This window comes from Thermobia domestica, chromosome 13, assembly GCF_964235325.1.
Source record: "Thermobia domestica chromosome 13, izTheDome1.hap1.1, whole genome shotgun sequence".
Classification (NCBI taxonomy): domain Eukaryota; kingdom Metazoa; phylum Arthropoda; class Insecta; order Zygentoma; family Lepismatidae; genus Thermobia; species Thermobia domestica.
Genome location: NC_137466.1, coordinates 166,024,322 through 166,047,538, shown reverse-complemented (window position 1 = coordinate 166,047,538; position 23,217 = coordinate 166,024,322). Strand labels below are relative to the sequence as shown.

Below are 23,217 nucleotides of genomic sequence, written 5' to 3'. Positions count from 1 at the left end.
TCCGTGGTGACAGGAAATTAAACCATAGACGTAAATTTAGAAGAGCTGAGTGATCGCTTGATATTCATAAATCTGTCAGACTAGCAAAACTATGTTCATAGGTTTTAATATTGTATGTTGAAACTAAATATTCATATAACTGCATCCTCAGAAGATAATTTTAAACTAATACAGAAAGGATTATTTATTCCCATAGAAAATAGTGTGTCTATACATCTTTGTATTAATAGACAGGAAAGTTTATTTGAAAGTATAAATTCAAAAATAGTCATTATGGTATTTTAGTAACGTAAAATAAAATGTTACTGCATATAGGTGGTAATCGCCTTATCCCTTCCCCCCGTGCGAATCCTAATGTAAGTGAAGTAGGCAGGAGTTCTTACATGCTAATCTAGACCATTTTCACAGGTCCAGTTCTTGACCAATATCCTTTCTCTTTACTCCGTCTAAAGCAACTGTATTGTAATAATAATAATAATAATAATAATAATAATAATAATAATAATAATAATAATAATAATGCTGTGTCATGGCTGTGAGAGTCTAAAAGATCTCAACACTACTTAGAAATGACAGGTAGGTACCTACCACATTCATATGGTAATCTATCATTTCCTGAAACTCTGGAAATTATTATTGGAAATAGCATTGACAGAGAACACTACAAGAAACTGCTACCTGAAAGTTGCCAGAAGGTCATAGATAGTGGAGGTGAATGCATCACTGAGTGATTGTGAGTTAATGAGAGTGACAGTAAAATGTATGCAATGTATTGTTACACTCGTAGAATATGTTAATTTAAGTCTATGTTGTATTTGGATTTGAATTAACAAAACAGCAGAATAAAAATAAAATATAAAATGTTAGAACCGCACGAACTTATGCATCGACCCATAGTTACTAATAATTCCCAATATCATATGTTATACGATCTTAATTCTTACACATGAAAATAATATTTATACAGAGCCATTTCCATAAACATTTTATGATTAAATCAAGACCTAAGTTTAAAGTTATCACATGTGAACACCAACTAATTGTATCTGAATTTCAGAAAAAGTAAAAAAAAAAAAAAAAAAAAAGAAAGAAAGAAAGAAAGAAAAAATCATAGTTACTGAAATATGTTTGATATTTTAAAGGATTATAGCAAAGAAATTTGATTTATCTAACTTCATCCGGTGAACCTGTTTTTCCAAGTAAACGTGAAAGTTATAATTTGAAAGATAATTAGAACATTCAGGTGTATAAAGCAGGATAAATAGTACCTTTAAACTATAAAAATTGATAATTATACTACGTTCTTTACATTCTAACTATACTATGGTGATAATTATACTACGTTCTTGTGAGCTCAAGGTGACTCCATGTCATCTGCCATTAGCAACAAAATTAAATAAAATAAAACACCCGTCAATTGAACTTTGTCATCCATTCTGTAATTAACAGAGCATTCGGAAACCAAATATCCTGTCATTTTGAGATCTTATTCAGTCAGATCTATTGTTTGCCTAAATTTAATTCTGTAGTCTGCAGTTTTACCAATAACTAGATTTAGACGTGAGATACTCTTTCGTGCTCCCATTGTTTCATTCTATCCCTTCTCTCTTTTTTTGTTAACTATTAGTCAGTGCTTTGTTAGACTTCAACTTCCACCTCTGTTAACCAGCCATTCGTGAGTGCTAGAAGCCGGAACTAACAAAATTAACGTTGCGTGGTCTTGGTACTTCCACGAGGTAGAAGGCTGGAAAAGAGAAGGTAGGTGTTCAGGATCGACTACAGTGAATTCTTTGCTGGTCAGAGTTTCACTTTCTTTCTTTAATACAGTTTATCTCAAAACAAGGTAAAGTTTTTTTTTTTTTTTTTTTTTTTTAACTTGGCTTAGTAGTGTTACAAGAAATGCTTGACATGATTTCGGTATGGGGGAAGTGTTCACAAGGGCGAAAGGTCGTGATAAAAGTTTCACGGAATCATTCAAGAATTACTTATTTTACAAGGGCGAAAGGTCGTGATAAAAGTTTCACGGGATCATTCAAGAATAACTTATTTTTTAAAAATAGTTACCAAACTTGTATAGTGGAGACATATTAACCAAGCACAGAGGGGTTGTTGAATGTTGAACATTAACTAACAAACTAACTAACTCTACGGCCTATAAAACCTGGAGGCTCTATGCTGCGTTCACAAAAGTTCTCCATTGACTTCTGTCCTTAGCCAACTGAATTCAATTTCTACTTTGTATTCCTATTTCTACGGGATCTATCTTATTGTCCTCCCCTCTGGGCCTAGGTCTTCCTAGTGGACGTTTTCCTATTGGATTTCCAGTTAAAACTTTGAAAGGGTTCCTACTTTTTTCTATTCTTGCTACATGACTTGCCTACCCAATCGTCCTAGACTTGATGATCCTAACAATGGTTGTTAAAACGTATAAATTATGTAGTTCCTCGTTATGAAGTTTCCGACATTATCCATTTCCCCTCGTCTTGAGTTCGAATATTTGTCTCAGGATTTTGTCAAATATTTTCTGTCTGTCTTATTCCCTCAGAGTAAGCGACCATGTTTAGCAACCATAGAGCACAATAGGCACGATTATCGTTTTACAAATTTTAAGCGTCAAATTCTTCGACAGCATTCAGGACAATAAAAGCTTTTGAACTGAATAATAACACGAATTTCCCGCTTCCAGTCGATATTTAATTTCTTCATGGACATGGCTTTGGTTTATTAACACTGATCCTAGATATCTGAAAATATTCACTTCGTCGAAAGTATTGTGTATATTATATTTTGACGCATAGAAGGAAATTATATCATTGACTGTAGAGTTTATGGACTTCCTAAGATGTGGAAACATAATTCAACAAGGACGAGAAATTTATTAAAAAATCCTTTTTCTTATTTTCGCTTTTAAGCGGTCGTAAGCAGTCATGTGTCCATGAAAAATATCCGAAATGAAGAAAATGAAATGAAAGCTGTATGTCCCATGGATATGCCTGGTAGGCTAAAGGAGACGGTGATGGTGAGAAATTAATGAAAGGCGGAATGAAGAAAGTGGGATTAAATGGAAGAACCCTGAGAAAACTCACGCACATGGTGTTTGTCCACCATTAGGTCCACTTGGTGCGAGCTAGGATCGAACCAGGGACCCCATGCACCAGAAGTGAATGCTCTATGACTGAGCTACCGCCGCCCGAAAATTATTCGAGTTCGATATTTTAACGTTCCATGACACTTACATGCTGAAAAATATTCAGATGACAAATTTTAAAGTCGTCTTTATAAGATCTTCAAATTTTGAATTTACCTCTTACATCCGCAAATAGGAGTAGCGTACTGGGTGTTTGAAGTTAAAAATCATATTTTTCTCTCGAAGGTTTCAGGCGATTTTATTTATATTTCATAAATGATTATATTTTCTTTCAACAATGCTATAATATTGGTACAATACGTTATTTCTTTTGTAAAAGTACAGAAGTTGTAGTTATCAGTGAGAATGAGTTTCTGTTTGCATGATTTTCTTTTACGAAATACTTTAAATTTATGGTCCATATTTAACCCATAAATACATCATTAGCAACCCCACAATGTCGCAATAATTCTTCTTTCTTTTTTTCATCTTTTTAGAACAAAATATCCAATATATTACATTGAAGCAAAACATTTTTCGTAGGCCTTATATCTGAAGAATTACATACAATGTAACCACACCCATACTATCAATTAATTCAGTATAATGTGCTTACTCCGTAGAAAAGACGAAAACTCGATGTAGGGCCGTTCAAAAATTTTGTGGCCCCTGATCCAAAAAACAAATTTTTGGCCAAGATATCAATCTTTTGATCCACTTTTAGGTTTCCTAAAATTCTTGTTTAATTAGAGGCGTAGTTTACAAATAGAGGTGCGTAATAGCGAGGATCTGTTTCTTAAAATATTATCATTATTGATCATGGCGGAAAACGTGCCGTAGGTGACAGTAAAGTCATGCATAAATTTAAGAATTTTAGGTCAAGTCCTTGATTTGTTGGAAATGACTTCTAATTCGCTAAAACGCTAGTTCTTTTTAATTCGAAGTATTAAATAGATTCCATAAAGCTCCTTTCGCTATCTGCTATTGCTTTTGCTATATATAAATCAATATTAAAACTGGAAGTTGTAGTGGATTTCTACCATTTCCGATTTTAGTGGAGACATAAGGATGGAAATGAAATGTACTGTTAAGACAACCATTTCCAATTTTAGTGGAGACATAAGGATGGAAATGAAATGTACTGTTAAGACAACCATTTCCGATTTTAGTGGAGACATAAGGATGGAAATGAAATGTACTGTTAAGACAACCATTTCCAATTTTAGTGGAGACATAAGGATGGAAATGAAATGTACTGTTAAGACAACCATTTCCGATTTTAGTGGAGACATAAGGATGGAAATGAAATGTACTGTTGAGATAACCATTTCCGATTTTAGTGGAGACATAAGGATGGAAATGAAATGTACTGTTAAGACAACCATTTCCAATTTTAGTGGAGACATAAGGATGGAAATGAAATGTACTGTTAAGACAACCATTTCCGATTTTAGTGGAGACATAAGGATGGAAATGAAATGTACTGTTGAGATAACCATTTCCGATTTTAGTGGAGACATAAGGATGGAAATGAAATGTAATGTTGAGACAATCATTTCCGATTTTAGTGGAGACACAAGGATGGAAATGAAATGTACTGTTGAGACAACCATTTCCGATTTTAGTGGAGACATAAGGATGGAAATGAAATGTACTGTTAAGACACTTGATCGATTCTAGAAAACCGCATTTCTGTCTATTTATTACTGTTTCTACTTCATAGCGCTCGAGTTTTAATAGAGACTAAAGTGAAGATGTAATGTGTTCTTGTGACGCTTAATTGATTGATTGACCCTCTCCAGTTTGAATAGAGGGTTTAAGAAAGATGACACCCATACTTAGAATGTTAAATCGGTTTCAAGAAACCACTTCTCGCTATCTGCTATCAATTTTGCTCTATGTAAATCAATATTGAAACTCGAATTTGTATTGGATTTCTACTACTTCGTATTTTAGTAGAGAGTTAGAAATGAAGGTGTAATGTTTTCTGAGGACACTTTACTGATTGGGGAAAATTCCATCTCCATATCTATTACCGTTTTTGCTCTATAGTGATCAATGCTAAAACAGGAAATGGATAACTTCTACCACTTCCGTTTTGAGCATCGTTCCAAAAAAAAAAATAATAAAAAAATTATAAAAAAAATAAAGAACTCGGCTCCTAAGTTTCGACCTGCTATATTTTCACAAATATGGTGATCGTTGGTCCAATAGTTATTGAGAGTTTTTGTCTCCCGGGTGGACGAACGGAGAGGGTAAATATACATAAACCAAACTCCTTAGAAATTAGTATAATTTACTTGTATTTAAAAACCGCAGAAAGGATAGTTGGTGAAATATAAGATATACAGAAGTGAAGTACATGAAAAGACTACACTCAGGATAGGAAAGAGTGGAAAACTGCGTCAAGGCAGTAGAACGATTCCTAACCTGAGGAGAGAAGAGTGTTTGAAGACCGGTGACAACTACGTTCTTGATGTTCTACAAATAGTTATATATTGTAAATAAAATGTAGGTCTATACTTTATTTCATTAAGGAAACTTCAGAAAGGTTCTTCCGCTTACTGATAGGCTGGATTTTGTTGATTTTTGAAAAAGCTAATAACTTTTTTTATTGCCGTATCTTCAACGAAAACAAACAGAATTGAGTAATAATGATAAATACATACATTTCCGCATGAAGATTTTCAAACACTTCTGTGAGAATTTTGTTCATACATATTTATGAATGAAACTTTACAGCTTGACATAATTCATGAGTATTGCTTAAGAAATGGAAAAGATACTACTTTTTTCATACTTTGTATATACATGTTGTATTGAGAACCGTTTTATAGGCTGATTTGAAAGTTAAAAGACGCCAATGTGATCTAAAATATACGAGATTACAGCCAATCAATCTTCATCTATGTACGTCAGTTTTAGGATACTTTCTCCGACGCTATCCTGAAATCCAATGTATTACACAAGCAAAGAATAATACATATTTTACATTCGTAAGATATCATTCTTTTTTCCCTAAGATGTTAATAATAAATCAGTTCCAAACATGAGAAATAATCTTTGTAATCTAAGAATATGCAATTACTTTATGAGCTTCACAATATTTTCGTTTCTTTGCAGATGAAAATGAAAGTGGCCGCGGGCACCAGGATATTGGAAATGATTGGTTTGAACGTTTCTCTGGCATCCCTAATTATTTCTCTTCTCATTTTCTACTATTTCAGGTGAGGTTCTTTTTTATTTCTTTTAATAGTAATTCTTTTAAAGTATTTTAATTATGATAAAACTTTCCATGTGGTTTCAATATCCACATATGAAATTATCGAATTCTGCTTGATGGAACTGCTACAAATATAAACTATTAGAATTTTATTGCCTTGTGTTGGGATGTTTTCGGTGTGAAACCAGAAGTGAACTAGTCCGTCTGATAACCGGGCAAGTTCCTCTTATAGTGCTTCTCGCCCCAAAAATCTATTTAACAATGGAATTAAAATAAATAAATTTTCCTGAAAATTTACATTATTTCTATAAAATAATAGATTAAATAATTTGCGTAATTTGTACAGTTTTTCAGGTAATAACTTTTAAGGGCGTGTGTAATGTTGGCTAATCTAAAGGTACAGTTATATAGCCAAATCTCTGCGGCTGTCTTTAAAAATTGCCTTATTTTATAGTTAAAATTATACGTGACTACAGACATAATACGAGGTTATTTATAGTACAGACACCGTCTCCTTATCCAACCAATAATGGATTATAACCTCTCACTATGTAGCACTGTCTTTTCATGAGCGGGTCCACGCGTATGATAATCCCGAAGTAAGTCATTCTAAATGTTGATTGGAATTTTTGGACAATTCAGTCTTTGCTTAACATTTCGAGTTATTATCTTCGTAACGAAAATCCAGCTTTGATAAGTTTCAGATCTCATATAGGAAATTAATTGTAAGTTCAAAGTTGGATACTGGAAGGGAACGTTGAACTTCAAAGGAAAGAAACAGTTTTTCTCAGTACCACTTTGAAAATAATAGCACTAAATATAGGCGTAGTATTAACTAGAAACTTACTTCATTTGCTACTAGAAACTTACTAGAAACTTACTTCATACTTCATTCGCAGAACACCTTCTGGTTTTCTTACTTCTTACGCTGTAAAAGGCTTTAGAATTTCTAACTGGAACTTTCTGATGAATAAATAAACAAAATTTATTATCATTTTAGAGAAAGAAAAAAAAGCGAAGGTATAGTTTTAGCAGATATGAAATAATTTGACTTTAAATACATCGACAATGACAGACAGTTAAGAATATTCCAAATATCTTTGCCCAGATTCAAGATTATTTTAGGTAGCATCTCCAGATTTACCAATTAGTGCTGAAGAGAAAAATCTGCTTACTTTCACAATCATTGTGACAAGCAGTCGAACTACTGTACATCAAGATCTTCTATAGCTTTCTTTGTATGTTGTATTAATAATTAAAGAAATAGTTGAACTTAGGGCTACAGATGAAAACGAAACAATGGCCTTTGTAGTCTGCAAGACCAGAACCACGTTATCAACACTGTTTTCAACATTTTGAGGAATCTGAAGTGATACTTTAGCTTAATATGACTCAATCTGTCCCGCGAAGATAACCAAATTTTTAGTCACGACAATGCACCCATTCATAGTAGGTTTGAAACATACCAGTTTCTCGCCACATCGCCATTGAAACACATCCTCGTCCATCTTACTGACCAGAGTTCACTCCCCCCACCCCCGGAAACTTCTCTCTCTTTCTAAAAATAGAGCTGAATCACTTTCAAAAGGTGAGACTGATTTACAAACAGTGTCTACTAAAATTTCAAAATGAAATTTCGTGACTTTTTCATGACCTTTTCTTTACCCAACCATAAAATTTTGCAACATTCTCAAGAGCGAATATGGGTGTGAATTAGGCCGATTTTTCATGCAGGCGATAGAAACGTGCCTTGCTTGTGATCTGGTAGCGTCTAAAACCGACCATATATATTTTGATGGTGAATGTTGACGTTTTATAGAACAAAATTTTCCAGTCTGTACTTATATTTGTACAGATAAAAAAAATCGTGAGCCAAAAACTAAATTTCGTGACTTTTTCTTTACTTTCATGACTATTTTTTGATTTCGTGACTTTCGTGACCGATAGACACCCTTATAAAGAAACGAAATCTTATAACGAAGACTTATAAACGAAACGAAGACTTATAAAGAAAGGTCACGAAAAATCAAGAACAGAACTTTTACGCTGCTTTCGAAAGTGCTGGAAGTTGTGCAGCGTAGCTCTGTACAAGACGATTACGTTGAGGAATATTGTATCCAGCTGGAAGACAACTGAATATTTTGTTGTTTACAGATTGTATTCCAACTGTTGACACCGCCAACTAAATCAGCAATTTGGGAAAGTAAAACAACTCTATTGATTTTGCATGTATCATGTTAGGGGATGTCCATTAATGTTTTACTCTGGTTTATAATGGTCTATGGTTTATAATGTTGCAGTGCGTATAATTGTAGTTAAATTTCAAAATTTGTCATACTGAATAACTATTATTCATATTTTTTCTAACCTATAGCAGTGCAGTGTTACACATTTTACTGAACGCGTACGACATCGCGATGCGCTTATATTATGTTAGGTTGTGATTTTGTATTGTCACTGTCATTGCAATCGTTGATTGGTTTATCCTATCTTAAAACTAATTTGAATTTATTATAAATTTAAAATCTCATAGTAAAACTAAAGTGTGTCAGATAAACTCTAGATTTATTGGCCTTCTGGATGACAAAATTATTTTGAAATTTTTAAATTTCGCGACTTGTTGATTGAGAAACATCGACTGGGACTACTGAACCATTGCACTGCGCCTGTGCAATACAATTGTTTGGTAGTACTGTAGGTCTTTCCCATACCTTAAGAGGCAATCTCAGTAGCTTTTGGAACTATTTCTTTAAAGTAATGGAAAAGCAGTGTGTTTGTCGCCTGGAAGTAGGAAAATATTGGATTCGTATAACCATGCTTTTCCATACAAGAGGCGAATTGTCAGTACTTGTAATATCTCTTGCAATATAACTAAGATGACTCTTCATCCAATGTGGCTTTCTTATTTATACGATCACGCTTCTTTTTATCGGTAAGGTGCTCATCATTCTGTTCCTTGTAAATAATAAACAAGATAAACTATATAGTTTGTTTCTTCAACTGAAATGCAATTCATATATAAAGAATACCGTCTTCTACTATGGTGGCTCGTGCCATAAAAAAGTCATCATCCGTAAGAACTTGTGGAAAACACCCCCGATGACTAAAATGGCCAATCAGAACGCTCATTTCAAACAATTCTACATGGTTTCTTAGTTGCCACAGTTCCAAACCCTGTTGTTTCAGTTAGTGATTAGAAGATTGCTGTTTAACGTAGTGGGTGTTAAGACATTGCAACCCTGCAAATGCGGTCAAAAGAGGAATGGAGGGAGGAAATAACACTTGTAAAATTTAGCATGGGAACCTCAAAGACATTTGCCGAACTGCACTCCTATTGAGTGAACACACTATACATGATTACAAAAGTAATGTCTTTATAAGTAAGAAGAGTACGCTAATTCAATTCTAACTAAAAAGTGACAGCCAGGTTTGAATATGAGTCGATCTATACTAACTTCATTACCTGTTGTGCATAAACTTAATATCAAACTATCAAATAAGTACTTATCATTTTATATGTACTTTCAGAGGTTTACGAAATCACCGAACGCGAATCCACTGGAACTTGTTTGTCGCAATGGTGATTCAAGTCCTGGTGAGGCTAATACTTTATGTTGATCAATATATCACACGGAGACAAACAGATCTTGGAGTCGCTGCCACTGGAATTGACAATACAGTAAGTTCTATTCGTCACTTTTTCTTTTATAGTGTTTTTTAAGCTTATGTGTATTCTCAGCACAAGGTTATGATCAGGGTATGGAGTATTGTACTGTATGGGGCAGAAACATGGACTTCCGCAAAAATGATAAAAAAAAGTCGACTAGAGCTTTTCGAAATGTGGGAGAAAATTAGTTAGGTCGAGCGGAAAACGATTGAGAGAGTGTTAGCAATGGTGAGGGAGAAAAGAACAATTTTATATATTATTAAAAGGAGGAGGAGAAACAGGCTGGGACATTGGCTAGAAAGGAACTGTATCATGAAGGATATGATGGCACGAAAAAGGGTGAGGAACGAAGAAGACTACAATTGATGGACGGTATAAAAACAGAAAATCGTACGTAAAGACGAAGAGGTTAACGAAAGATAGTGCAGCATGGAAGTTTCTCAGCTGCGGCAAGTGACTTGTCAATAATGGTAGAATACTTATGATGATGATGATGATGTATATTCTAGTTTTGCTTTCCAGCTTGTAAGTGTAATAATCCTCTAACTTCGCTCTGAGCTGGAGCTATGACTGACTGTAGAATGATTCAAGGGAGGGCAATTGTTTCCTTCTCTGGATTTTTCAAGGATGATGAATTCTTCGAAATTCATGGGATAATAAGATGCTAATTTGATTACTCACACAATATACTCGTAGTATCGAATTTATTTATATCTGATATTATAATATATTTACTATAGTTAATAAGGCAGGGCGCAAAATTTCCAAGTCAAACGCACTCGCTAATCCAGAAACGAGGGTCGCCAGTATCTCTCACGTACAAATTATAAGAGGTCCCCCCCTCACCCACAGCCTTTGGTTTGGCAAAGAAAGAGGTTACATCAGGGAGTACAATTTCAAAAAATAAAGACAATTAGATTCAGGATAATCAACTTTGAATTGGACAATTCATATACATGTTTAAATATATGTTGAGACTTCACGTTTGTGTAACGCTCTCTTTTTGTATCAGCTGTCGATAGCAATTTTCGGACCATAGTTCTTAAAGACCCATTTATGGAAATTTTAATGGAAATCTATTCTAGGCACTGGCTGCCCCCCCCCCCCAGCTGTTCAAGATTCAAACAGTGGAGGAAACGATCTCTCACGTTGAGACGTCAGGAGGTAAACCATTCCGATTGAGGTGCGAAAGGAGGGTGGAATTACAACGGTGTGAAGACTTCATTTTCCATGTCTGTTGTGAAGACTTACCATTCAGTTTTTTCTTCCACTCAGTGCAATTATTTCCGTGCAGCTGCGGAGCCCTGTGAGTACCCTTGTGAACCTGCCCCCCCCCACCTCTCGGTACAAACGATTTCCGCATATCAATAAAAAGTACTTCGTTTGTACCGGTTTGTACCGCAAATATTTTTGTTTGTACTGTACTGCAGTATGAGAAATTAAGAAAACAAAGTGGGGGGGCCAAGTTCACGCAGCCCCCCCACATTGTCCTAGGATCGATTTATTTGTCTCATTTGAAAGATTTTCGTTTGTACCGGATTGTACCGTAGTTTGTTTCGTTTGTACCGTTCTGGATTATGAAAAATTAACGAAACAAAATGGGGGCCCAGATCAAACAGGCCCCCAAATCACGACTTAATACACCGGGTACCCATGATTTTTGTATGTCATACGAAAGTACTTGGTTAGTACAGGATTGTACCACAAAGAGTTTTATTTTAGCCGTAATAGATTATGAAAAATTAAGAAAACAAAATTGGGGGGGCTGTGTGAACCTGGCCCCCCCACCACGTAGTACAAACGATTTAGTTGGCTCATTTGAAAGATTTTCGTTTGTACCGGATTGTACCGTAGTTTGTTTCGTTTGTACCGTTCTGGATTATGAAAAATTAACGAAACAAAATGGGGGCCCAGATCAAACAGGCCCCCAAATCACGACTTAATACACCGGGTACCCATGATTTTTGTATGTCATATGAAAGTACATGGTTAGTACAGGATTGTACCACAAAGAGTTTTATTTTAGCCGTAATAGATTATGAAAAATTAAGAAAACAAAATTGGGGGGCTGTGTGAACCTGGCCCCCCCACCACGTAGTACAAACGATTTAGTTGAATCATTTGAAAGATTTTCGTTTGTACCGGATTGTACCGTAGTTTGTTTCGTTTGTACCGTTCTGGATTATGAAAAATTAACGAAACAAAATGGGGGCCCAGATCAAACAGGCCCCCAAATCACGACTTAATACACCGGGTACCCATGATTTTTGTATGTCATATGAAAGTACATGGTTAGTACAGGATTGTATTACAAAGAGTTTTATTTTAGCCGTAATAGATTATGATAAATTAAGGAAACAAAATTGGGGGGCCGTGTGAACCTGGCCCCCCCACCACGTAGTACAAACGATTTAGTTGGCTCATTTGAAAGATTTTCGTTTGTACCGGATTGTACCGTAGTTTGTTTCGTTTGTACCGTTCTGGATTATGAAAAATTAACGAAACAAAATGGGGGCCCAGATCAAACAGGCCCCCAAATCACGACTTAATACACCGGGTACCCATGATTTTTGTATGTCATATGAAAGTACATGGTTAGTACAGGATTGTACCACAAAGAGTTTTATTTTAGCCGTAATAGATTATGAAAAATTAAGAAAACAAAATTGGGGGGCTGTGTGAACCTGGCCCCCCCACCACGTAGTACAAACGATTTAGTTGGCTCATTTGAAAGATTTTCGTTTGTACCGGATTGTACCGTAGTTTGTTTCGTTTGTACCGTTCTGGATTATGAAAAATTAACGAAACAAAATGGGGGCCCAGATCAAACAGGCCCCCAAATCACGACTTAATACACCGGGTACCCATGATTTTTGTATGTCATATGAAAGTACATGGTTAGTACAGGATTGTACCACAAAGAGTTTTATTTTAGCCGTAATAGATTATGAAAAATTAAGAAAACAAAATTGGGGGGCTGTGTGAACCTGGCCCCCCCACCACGTAGTACAAACGATTTAGTTGGCTCATTTGAAAGATTTTCGTTTGTACCGGATTGTACCGTAGTTTGTTTCGTTTGTACCGTTCTGGATTATGAAAAATTAACGAAACAAAATGGGGGCCCAGATCAAACAGGCCCCCAAATCACGACTTAATACACCGGGTACCCATGATTTTTGTATGTCATATGAAAGTACATGGTTAGTACAGGATTGTACCACAAAGAGTTTTATTTTAGCCGTAATAGATTATGAAAAATTAAGAAAACAAAATTGGGGGGCTGTGTGAACCTGGCCCCCCCACCACGTAGTACAAACGATTTAGTTGGCTCATTTGAAAGATTTTCGTTTGTACCGGATTGTACCGTAGTTTGTTTCGTTTGTACCGTTCTGGATTATGAAAAATTAACGAAACAAAATGGGGGCCCAGATCAAACAGGCCCCCAAATCACGACTTAATACACCGGGTACCCATGATTTTTGTATGTCATATGAAAGTACATGGTTAGTACAGGATTGTACCACAAAGAGTTTTATTTTAGCCGTAATAGATTATGAAAAATTAAGAAAACAAAATTGGGGGGCTGTGTGAACCTGGCCCCCCCACCACGTAGTACAAACGATTTAGTTGGCTCATTTGAAAGATTTTCGTTTGTACCGGATTGTACCGTAGTTTGTTTCGTTTGTACCGTTCTGGATTATGAAAAATTAACGAAACAAAATGAGGGCCCAGCTCAAGCAGGCTCTCAAATCACGACTTAATACACCAGATACACATGACCTCTGTATGTCATATTAAAGCCCTTGGATAGTACCGGATTCTACGGCAAAGAGTTTTATTTTAGCCGTAACAGGTTATGATAAATTAAGGAAACAAAATTGGGGGGCCGTGTGAACCTGGCCCCCCCACCACGTAGTACAAACGATTTAGTTGAATCATTTGAAAGATTTTCGTTTGTACCGGATTGTACCGTAGTTTGTTTCGTTTGTACCGTTCTGGATTATGAAAAATTAACGAAACAAAATGGGGGCCCAGATCAAACAGGCCCCCAAATCACGACTTAATACACCGGGTACCCATGATTTTTGTATGTCATATGAAAATACATGGTTAGTACAGGATTGTACCACAAAGAGTTTTATTTTAGCCGTAATAGATTATGATAAATTAAGGAAACAAAATTGGGGGGCCGTGTGAACCTGGCCCCCCCACCACGTAGTACAAACGATTTAGTTGGCTCATTTGAAAGATTTTCGTTTGTACCGGATTGTACCGTAGTTTGTTTCGTTTGTACCGTTCTGGATTATGAAAAATTAACGAAACAAAATGGGGGCCCAGATCAAACAGGCCCCCAAATCACGACTTAATACACCGGGTACCCATGATTTTTGTATGTCATATGAAAGTACATGGTTAGTACAGGATTGTACCACAAAGAGTTTTATTTTAGCCGTAATAGATTATGAAAAATTAAGAAAACAAAATTGGGGGGCTGTGTGAACCTGGCCCCCCCACCACGTAGTACAAACGATTTAGTTGGCTCATTTGAAAGATTTTCGTTTGTACCGGATTGTACCGTAGTTTGTTTCGTTTGTACCGTTCTGGATTATGAAAAATTAACGAAACAAAATGAGGGCCCAGCTCAAGCAGGCTCTCAAATCACGACTTAATACACCAGATACACATGACCTCTGTATGTCATATTAAAGCCCTTGGATAGTACCGGATTCTACGGCAAAGAGTTTTATTTTAGCCGTAACAGGTTATGATAAATTAAGGAAACAAAATTGGGGGGCCGTGTGAACCTGGCCCCCCCACCACGTAGTACAAACGATTTAGTTGAATCATTTGAAAGATTTTCGTTTGTACCGGATTGTACCGTAGTTTGTTTCGTTTTTCCCGCCGTAGATTATGTTAAATTAACGAAACAAACTGGGATCCCAATTCAAGCAAACATTCTAATAAGTTTTAAAACACAGGATACATATGACTTTCGAGAAATTTGAATTTGTCATGGCAGGTCAACCTGGCCCGCACACGTTTGTTTTCTTTCCAATTCGAATCAAAACGTCACCAAAAATTTGTACCCAATATGTATCAATTTATTGCATCAAAGTTAGAATTTGTACCGCCATCAATTTCGAGGAATTTGAATTTTTAATGGCGCGTCAGGCTGGGCTGGAGAACTTATTTTCCTTTTCAATTCGAAGCAAAAAACTACCAAAACTTGTACCCAATATGCACCAATCTGTACCACAAAAATTGAAAATTGTACCCCGAATATTTTTTGAGAAAATTGAACTTTTGTTGGGAAGTCAATCTGGACAGCACAAGTCATTTTTCTTCTCAATTCCAACTAAACCGTTACCAAAATTTGTACCCAATATATACCAATTTGTAGCACCAAAATTATAATCTGTACTACCACCAATTTCGACAAACATGAATTTTTATTGGCGGATCAAACTGGCCCGCACAACTCTTTTTCCTTCGAATTTGAATCGAAACGGCACCAAAAATTTGTAACCAATATGTACTATTTTTTTATTACGAAAATTACAATTTGATCCCCCATGAGTTTCGAGAAATATTAATTTTTGATGGTGAGTCAAACAGGCCCACTCAACAAATTTTTCTGTTCAATTCGAATGAAAATATCAAAAAAATTGTAAGAATTTTTACTCCCACCAATTTCTACAAATTTAAATTTTTGATGTGTCACGCTGGCCTGCACAACTTGTTTTTCTTTTCGATTCCAAGCAAGGCGTTACCAAAAATTTGTACGCAATTTGTACCACAAAATTTAGATTTGTACTCCCACCAATTTCGAGAATTCTGAATTTTAGACGGCGGATCGAAGTTATCCTCATAACTTATTTTTCTTTACAATTCGAATCAAAACGGGACCAAAAATTTGTACCAGATCTGTACCAATTCATACCACTAAAATTGGAATTAGCACCCGCATCAATATCTAGAAGTTTGAATTTTTGATGGAGGATCATGCTGGCTTGGGCAACTTATTTTTCTTTCAAATTCGAATCAACACGGTATCAAAAAATTGTAGCCGATATTTACGAATTTGCAGTATCGAAATTAGAATTTATATCCCCACCAATTTCGAGAAATACGAATTTAGATATGCGGGTTAGACTGATCCGCACAACTTATTTTTCTTTAAAATTTGAATCAAAACTGTACCAAACACCTGTACCCTATATGTAACGATTTGTACCGTCAAAATTATAATCTGTACCCTCACTAATTTCGACAAAAATGAAATTTTCATATATAACGGGTGAAGCAGAGCCGAACAACTCTTTTCCCTTCCAATTCGAATCAAAATGGCACTAAATGTTGGTACCTAATATGTACCAACTTGTACGACGACAATTAGAGCTATACTCCAACTAATTTCGAGAAATTTGAAATTTTGTGGAGGAAAATTTTCTCCTCCACTGCTTTTTTTCATTCTAGTTCGAATCGAAACGGTACCAAAAATTTGTACCCTATATGTAGAAATTTGTATCAACAAAATTAGAATTTCTACCCCCACTAATTTCGAGAAATTAGAATTCTTGATGGTGGACCAAATATTTGTACCCAATATGTACCAATTTATACCACCAAAATTAGAATTTGTACCTCCACTAATATAGAGAAATTTGAATTTATGTTGGCGGTTCAAGCTGCCTGCATAACTTGCTTATCTTTCCAATTCGAATCAGTACAGTATCAAAAATTTGTACTCAATATGTACCAATTTGTACCACCAAAATTAAATTTGTATCCCCAGTTATTTCGAGAAATTTGAATTTTTGGTGGCAACGTCAAGCTGGTCCCCACAACTTATTTTCTTTTCAATTCGGATCGAAATGGTATCGAAAATATGTACCTAATATGTACCAATTTGTACCACAAAAATTAGAATTTGTGCAACTACCAATTTTGAGAAATTTGAATTCTCAATGCTCGATCCAACTTGACGTCGAAACCTGGCTCGGCCAACACATTTCTTTTATTAATTCGAATCAAAATGTTACCAAAAATTTGTGCCAAATAGATATTAGTTTGCGCCATTTATAAACACCGAAGACAAAATTATTTTAATATTTTTCTACGGTGTACCAAATGTTAGAAAGAATAAAGGAAAGCATTATCACAAAACAACTTGGTTGGGGGAGAGAGAGTCAAACATCTACATATGTTGGGGACTCCAAAATATTTATGAGTGGGTGATTTTTTTCTCCAACCATTTGTGATCATGGATAATATTAATTTTTATTACAGAACTCATTCAGTGGATCAGTTCAGTGGATCAGTTCAGTGGATCAGATCAGATCGTCTCTATCCACTCATATCTCCGTTTCGAAAACAGAGTCTAAGTTCTAATTTTGCTTATACAAATTTTTACAAATTCAGTTACCATCAATAATACACTCCAGAGTTAAAATGTTTAATGGAAATAGTAACAAATTCATTTGCGAAGTAGTGATGTCGAATTTTAAAAAATTCGTTTCTCTGGTTTACCTTGAGATCAAATAGATACACACATTTGAGTAAGCATTTCAGATTTATTGAATTGGTGCAGGTACAATGTAATATTTTTTTGTTACAAATTGTCTAAAAAATTTGGACAAATTCATATGAATTCTGAATAAGCCTTTGGCCTGGAAGAGTTGACTTGGTGATAAATTGGCCCTTCGTTGAATAACAATTTCTAATCTTTATTCGTACATGATTTTGCTCATGCAAATCATAAGCAAATTTCCGTTCCGTTTTTATGAATTGCGGGGAAATTTGTTTGCACGTTCTCGTTCGAATCGAATACTATTTTGATTGAATACAAAAAAAAAAAAAAAAAAAAGGATTGCCATGCCCAGGAAGATTGCAATGAAAATTTAAATTTCTAGAAATTGGTAAGGTTGGAAATTCTAAATTTGAGAGTACAAACTGGTACATACTTGCCACAAACTTTTGGTAACATTTTAATCCGAATTCATAAACCAAATGTGTTGCGCGAGCCAAGTTTCGACGTTAAGTTGGCTCCAGCATTGAAAATTCAAATTTCTCCAAATCGGTGAGGGTACAAATTCTAATTTTATACGTAGAAATTGATACATATCGAGTACACATTATTGGTACCGTTTTCATTCGAATTGCAAAGAAAAATAAGTTATACGGGCCAGTTTCACCCGCCACCAGAAATTATAATTTCTCGAAATTAGTAGGGGTACAAATTCTAATTGCGGCGGTACAAATTGGTACATATTTTGTTCAAATTTTTGGTGAGGTTTTGATTCGAATTTGAAACAAAAATAAGTTGGCCGGCCAGTTTGACCTGCAATTTAATTCATATTTCTTGAAATTGGTTGCTGTACAAATTCTAGTTTTGGTGATACAAGTTGTTACATATTGGCTACAAGTTTTTGGTACAGTTTTGATTCGAATTAGGAAGCAAAAAGTTTTGTGCTCGCCAGTTCAAGTCCCTCGAAAGTTCCTCAAGTTCCTCGAAATTGATGGGGCTAGAAATTCTAAGTTTTGTTGAAAAAGTTGAACATATAGGGTACAAATTTTTGAAAAATTTTGATTAAAATTGGAAAGAAAAATAAGTTGTGTGAGCAAGTTTGACCTGCCAACAAAATTCTGTCTGACGTGACTTGCCACGCTCCACGAAATTTCTTGGGATATAAATTCTAATTTTGGTGTTACAAATTGGTACACATTGGGTACAGAATTCTGGTACCGTTTTGATTTGAATTGGGAAGAAAAAGTGTGCAAGCCTACTTGACTCGCCATTAAAAATTCAATTCTCGCGAAATTGGTGAGGGTGCAAATCATAGTTTTGGAGGTACAAATTGGTATATATTGTTTACAAAGTTTTAATACAGTTTTCATTCAAATTAAAAAAAAATGTGTTGTGTAGGCCAGTTGTGGTCATGCTGATCCACTGATCCTCCATTACATCCCAATTTTGTCGAAATAAGTAGTGTGTACAAATTCTAATTTTCATGGTACAAGTGGGCGCATAATGGGTACCGTTATGATTCAAATTTTTCGATACCGTTATGATTCGAATTTGAAAAAAAAATAAGTTGTGCAATCCAGTTTGACCCGCCATCAAAACTAAAATTTCTCGAAATTGGTGGAAGTACAAGTTCTAATTTGGTGGTACAAATTGGTAAGTATGGGGTACCAATTTATGGTGTCATTTTGATTCGAATTGGAAAGAAAAATAGTTGTGAGGCTCTGCTCCACCCGTTATCAAAAATCCAACCTTTTTCGAAATTGATGAGGGTACAAACTTTAATTTTGGCGTTACAAATTTGAACATATCAGGTAAAAATATTTGATACCGTTTTGATTTGAATTTTAATGAAAAATAAGTTGTGCGGGCCAGTTTAACCCACAAACCTAAATCTAAATCAAACTAAAACTCATTGTGTTACAATCCGCTACTAAAAAAGTACCTTCATATGACATACAAAACTCATGTGTACCCGGTGTATTAAGTCGTGATTTGAGGGCCTGTTTCATCTGAGCCTCCATTTTGTATCGTTAATTTTTCATAATCCAGGACGGTACAAACGAAACAAACTACGGTACAAACGAAAATCTTTCAAATGAGCCAACTAAATCGTTTATACTACGTGGTGGGGGGGCCAGGTCCATACAGCCCCCCCAATATTGTTTTCTTAATTTTTCATAATCTATTATGGCTAAAATAAAACTCTTTGTGGTACAATCCTGTACTAACCAAGTACTTTCGTATGACATACAAAAATCATGGGTACCCGGTCTATTAAGTCGTGATTTGGGGGCCTGTTTGATCTGGGCCCCCATTTTGTTTCGTTAATTTTTCATAATCCAGAACGGTACAAACGAAACAAACTACGGTACAATCCGGTACAAACGAAAATCTTTCAAATGAGCCAACTAAATCGTTTGTACTACGTGGTGGGGGGGCCAGGTTCACACAGCCCCCCCAATTTTGTTTTCTTAATTTTTCATAATCTATTACGGCTAAAATAAAACTCATTGTGGTACAATCCTGTACTAACCAAGTACTTTCATATGACATACAAAAATCATGGATACCTGGTATATTAAGTCGTGATTTGGGGGCCTGTTTGATCTGGGCCCCCATTTTGTTTCGTTAATTTTTCATAATCCAGAACGGTACAAACGAAACAAACTACGGTACAATCCGGTACAAACGAAAATCTTTCAAATGAGCCAACTAAATCGTTTGTACTACGTGGTGGGGGGGCCAGGTTCACACAGCCCCCCCAATTTTGTTTTCTTAATTTTTCATAATCTATTACGGCTAAAATAAAACTCTTTGTGGTACAATTCGGTACTAACCAAGTACTTTCATATGACATACAAAAATCATGTGTACCGGGTGTATTAAGTCGTGATTTGGGGCCTTTTTGTTCTGGGCCCCCATTTTGTTTCTTTAATTTTTCATAATTCAGAACGGTACAAACGAAACAAACTACGGTACAATCCGGTACAAACGAAAATCTTTCAAATGAGCCAATTAAATCGATCCTAGGACAATGTGGGGGGGCTGCGTGAACTTGGCCCCCCCCACTTTGTTTTCTTAATTTCTCATACTGCAGTACAGTACAAACAAAAATATTTGCGGTACAAACCGGTACAAACGAAGTACTTTTTATTGATATGCGGAAATCGTTTGTACCGAGAGGTGGGGGGGCCAGGTTCACAAGGGTCCTGTGAGTTTAGCCAGAAATCATTCCTTCTGAACACTGGTCGCCAGCTCCAAGTTTCTAGCGACCGGAAACTTTGCGTCCTGTAATAAGGTGTACATAAATAATTGTTGTTTTACACTGAACTCTTAGTGAATACGGACATCTAGGTGTGTGTATTTGTGATTGCTCTTTATCGTCGCATCGTGTCAGTTTGCTCCTTCCCTTTAACCTCCTTGGAAAATATTCTAATAGTTTACATGTAATTTATATTTACATATTAAACTAATACATGCTTTTTATTTGTAAGTAAAATCATTATTACTATAAGCAAGTAAACTACAAGCATCTTCGTCATCGTTAATCATGTAACAAAAAAGCATGTATTATTGCTAGTGCTGTTTAAAAGGAGTAAAAAGTGTAATGTAAAATTTACATTAACGTTAGTTTCGCTGTGGTTATTTTCGCTTTTTTTTTAGCTTGCCTAGAGTTTTGAAGGTTTTAATTTAACCTAAGTTTTACGTAACTTGGATAGAACTTTGAAATTTCTTGTTTACTTAGCTTGCTTAAATTTTGTAAAAACTTAATTCATGTTTTTAAGCTTCTTTCAGGTTCTTAGGAAAATCTTAACTGTAACCACCTAGCTTCCCTAAAGTTCTATAGTTCTTATTCCTTGCTTAGCTTGCCTGAAATTCTGCGAAATAACAAGTTTTTTTTTTTTTTTTTTTTTGCTTGCCTAAAGCATTATTTTTTTAAAAAACCTTTTATACTTAGCTTGCCTGGAGCTCTTTTCTTGGCTGCTTGAGATTTACTAGTGAATAATACTGAGACTGAATACTTACTTTTATTCAAACTGCTTACAAAACTTTGTACTAATTTTCATACTTCACTTATAGTTATTTTATGTTGCATTATATATAACAAAAATTCTATAATGAAAAGATGTTAAAGAAATTTAATACCATATGTTAAATAATGCTACCTACTCGAATATCAAGGTAATTTTACAATATTGTGGGCGTTCATGTTCAAGTCATTCAGAAGCAACATTTTCCCCCAATAATCTCTGGTGGATAGTGAAGAAACATACATGCTAGTGTTTTGCACTCTTTGAAATGACATAAAATCTTTTGCTTAAGTTCCGCACTTATGTCTTATGTGTGAAAGAAGACAAGTGATAAATCCAAGAGAATGATTGTCCAGTATTGTAGAACCTTTTGCAGAATAAAGAAATATTAAAAATGGGAGAATAGCAGGACTACGTCACAGAATAATACGACGTATGAATTAATATGGCCTGGGATGAAATTAGGAGTTTTTTTTTTTACGCAAAGAATAGAGCGGAATGTAGCCTAATTATTCTTTCTGAAGTTGATTCATTGTATTTGAAGCAAAGCGTAAGATCGTGAGTGGGAAAGGGGAGTCGCTATATGTTAATCTTCATTTATAATTTAGTAAATATGATATAAAAATGAATGAATTTTGGGATTTTTAGGTTGGTTATATGTATATTCCGTTATTGGTTAGTCATTTTGCGGACTTCCGAAGAGAAACATCAAAGAAATTTAATGACCGTGTCTATAACGACAACTCCCAGTCACGACCCCTTTTCAGTTTTATTAGAAAGAGGAAAAGAAGGAGTGAGGAAGAGAAGAAGGTAGACGAAAGGAGGAAAAGTGAAAAAGGAAAAGGAGAAAGGAAGAAGGAACTAGAGATAAAGAATTACTGGGTAATGATGGGGATATGGTAAAGAACCTTGAATAGTTATAGAAAAGGGGATTCATACCTGACTTTTGTTATTTTGTTATTTGAGAATATATACAATCAATACCTTCTGGCAAAATTACAACTGGGCACATATATGCCCTTGCGTCCTATTATTTACTCACACTCACTACAATATATATATTATCACTATCTTTACTCATTTATATTTTTTTCTCATTAATAACATAAACTTCTTTATAGACACCCTATTCCATCTTTCCGCCGTAGACTGTTCAAAGCAGTCTCATTATATATATTAAAATCAACAAGTCACTACAGTACAGTGATCAATACGTGTGAATTTGTATGAACTGATACTAAATTATTTTAGTGCAAACTACAGTATATATTCACTTCACGTCTTCATATTATTTGTTCATATGCAATGAGAATTGAATATCATTAGTTATTCTCTTAACGAGATGCCATTATATTTTTTTTAAACGACAACAATGCAATCGTTCACAGAAAGCAACGGAGAGAGTGAGAATTTGAAATTGTAGCTTGACAGCAGAATAATGCCGTATGTACAAACTTCAGTTTAAGGAAAAACGCAGTTTGATTTTGTAAATAATTCGATTACCAGACTATATAAAGTATTGTGCTTTTCCGAGATATCGAATTATAATGTAAATTGTCTACATATTTATTCATATGGACCAGAATTAATATTTATTAATCAATAATTACAAAAGAAGGGTAATTTTCGGGTGGACGAGAT

The 23,217-nt window shown here is 35.1% G+C and overlaps 1 protein-coding gene across 1 annotated transcript in view; it reads left to right on the top strand.

Annotated features, from left to right (window-relative positions):
• LOC145667844 (PDF receptor-like) overlaps positions 1–23,217 on the top strand; it is a 197,303-nt gene that overhangs the window by 102,529 nt on the left and 71,557 nt on the right. The window contains exons 5-6 of the mRNA XM_081735276.1: positions 6,251–6,354; positions 9,879–10,029. Of these exons, the coding sequence (XP_081591402.1) occupies positions 6,251–6,354; positions 9,879–10,029 (255 nt within the window). The remainder of the gene's footprint in view (positions 1–6,250; positions 6,355–9,878; positions 10,030–23,217) is intronic.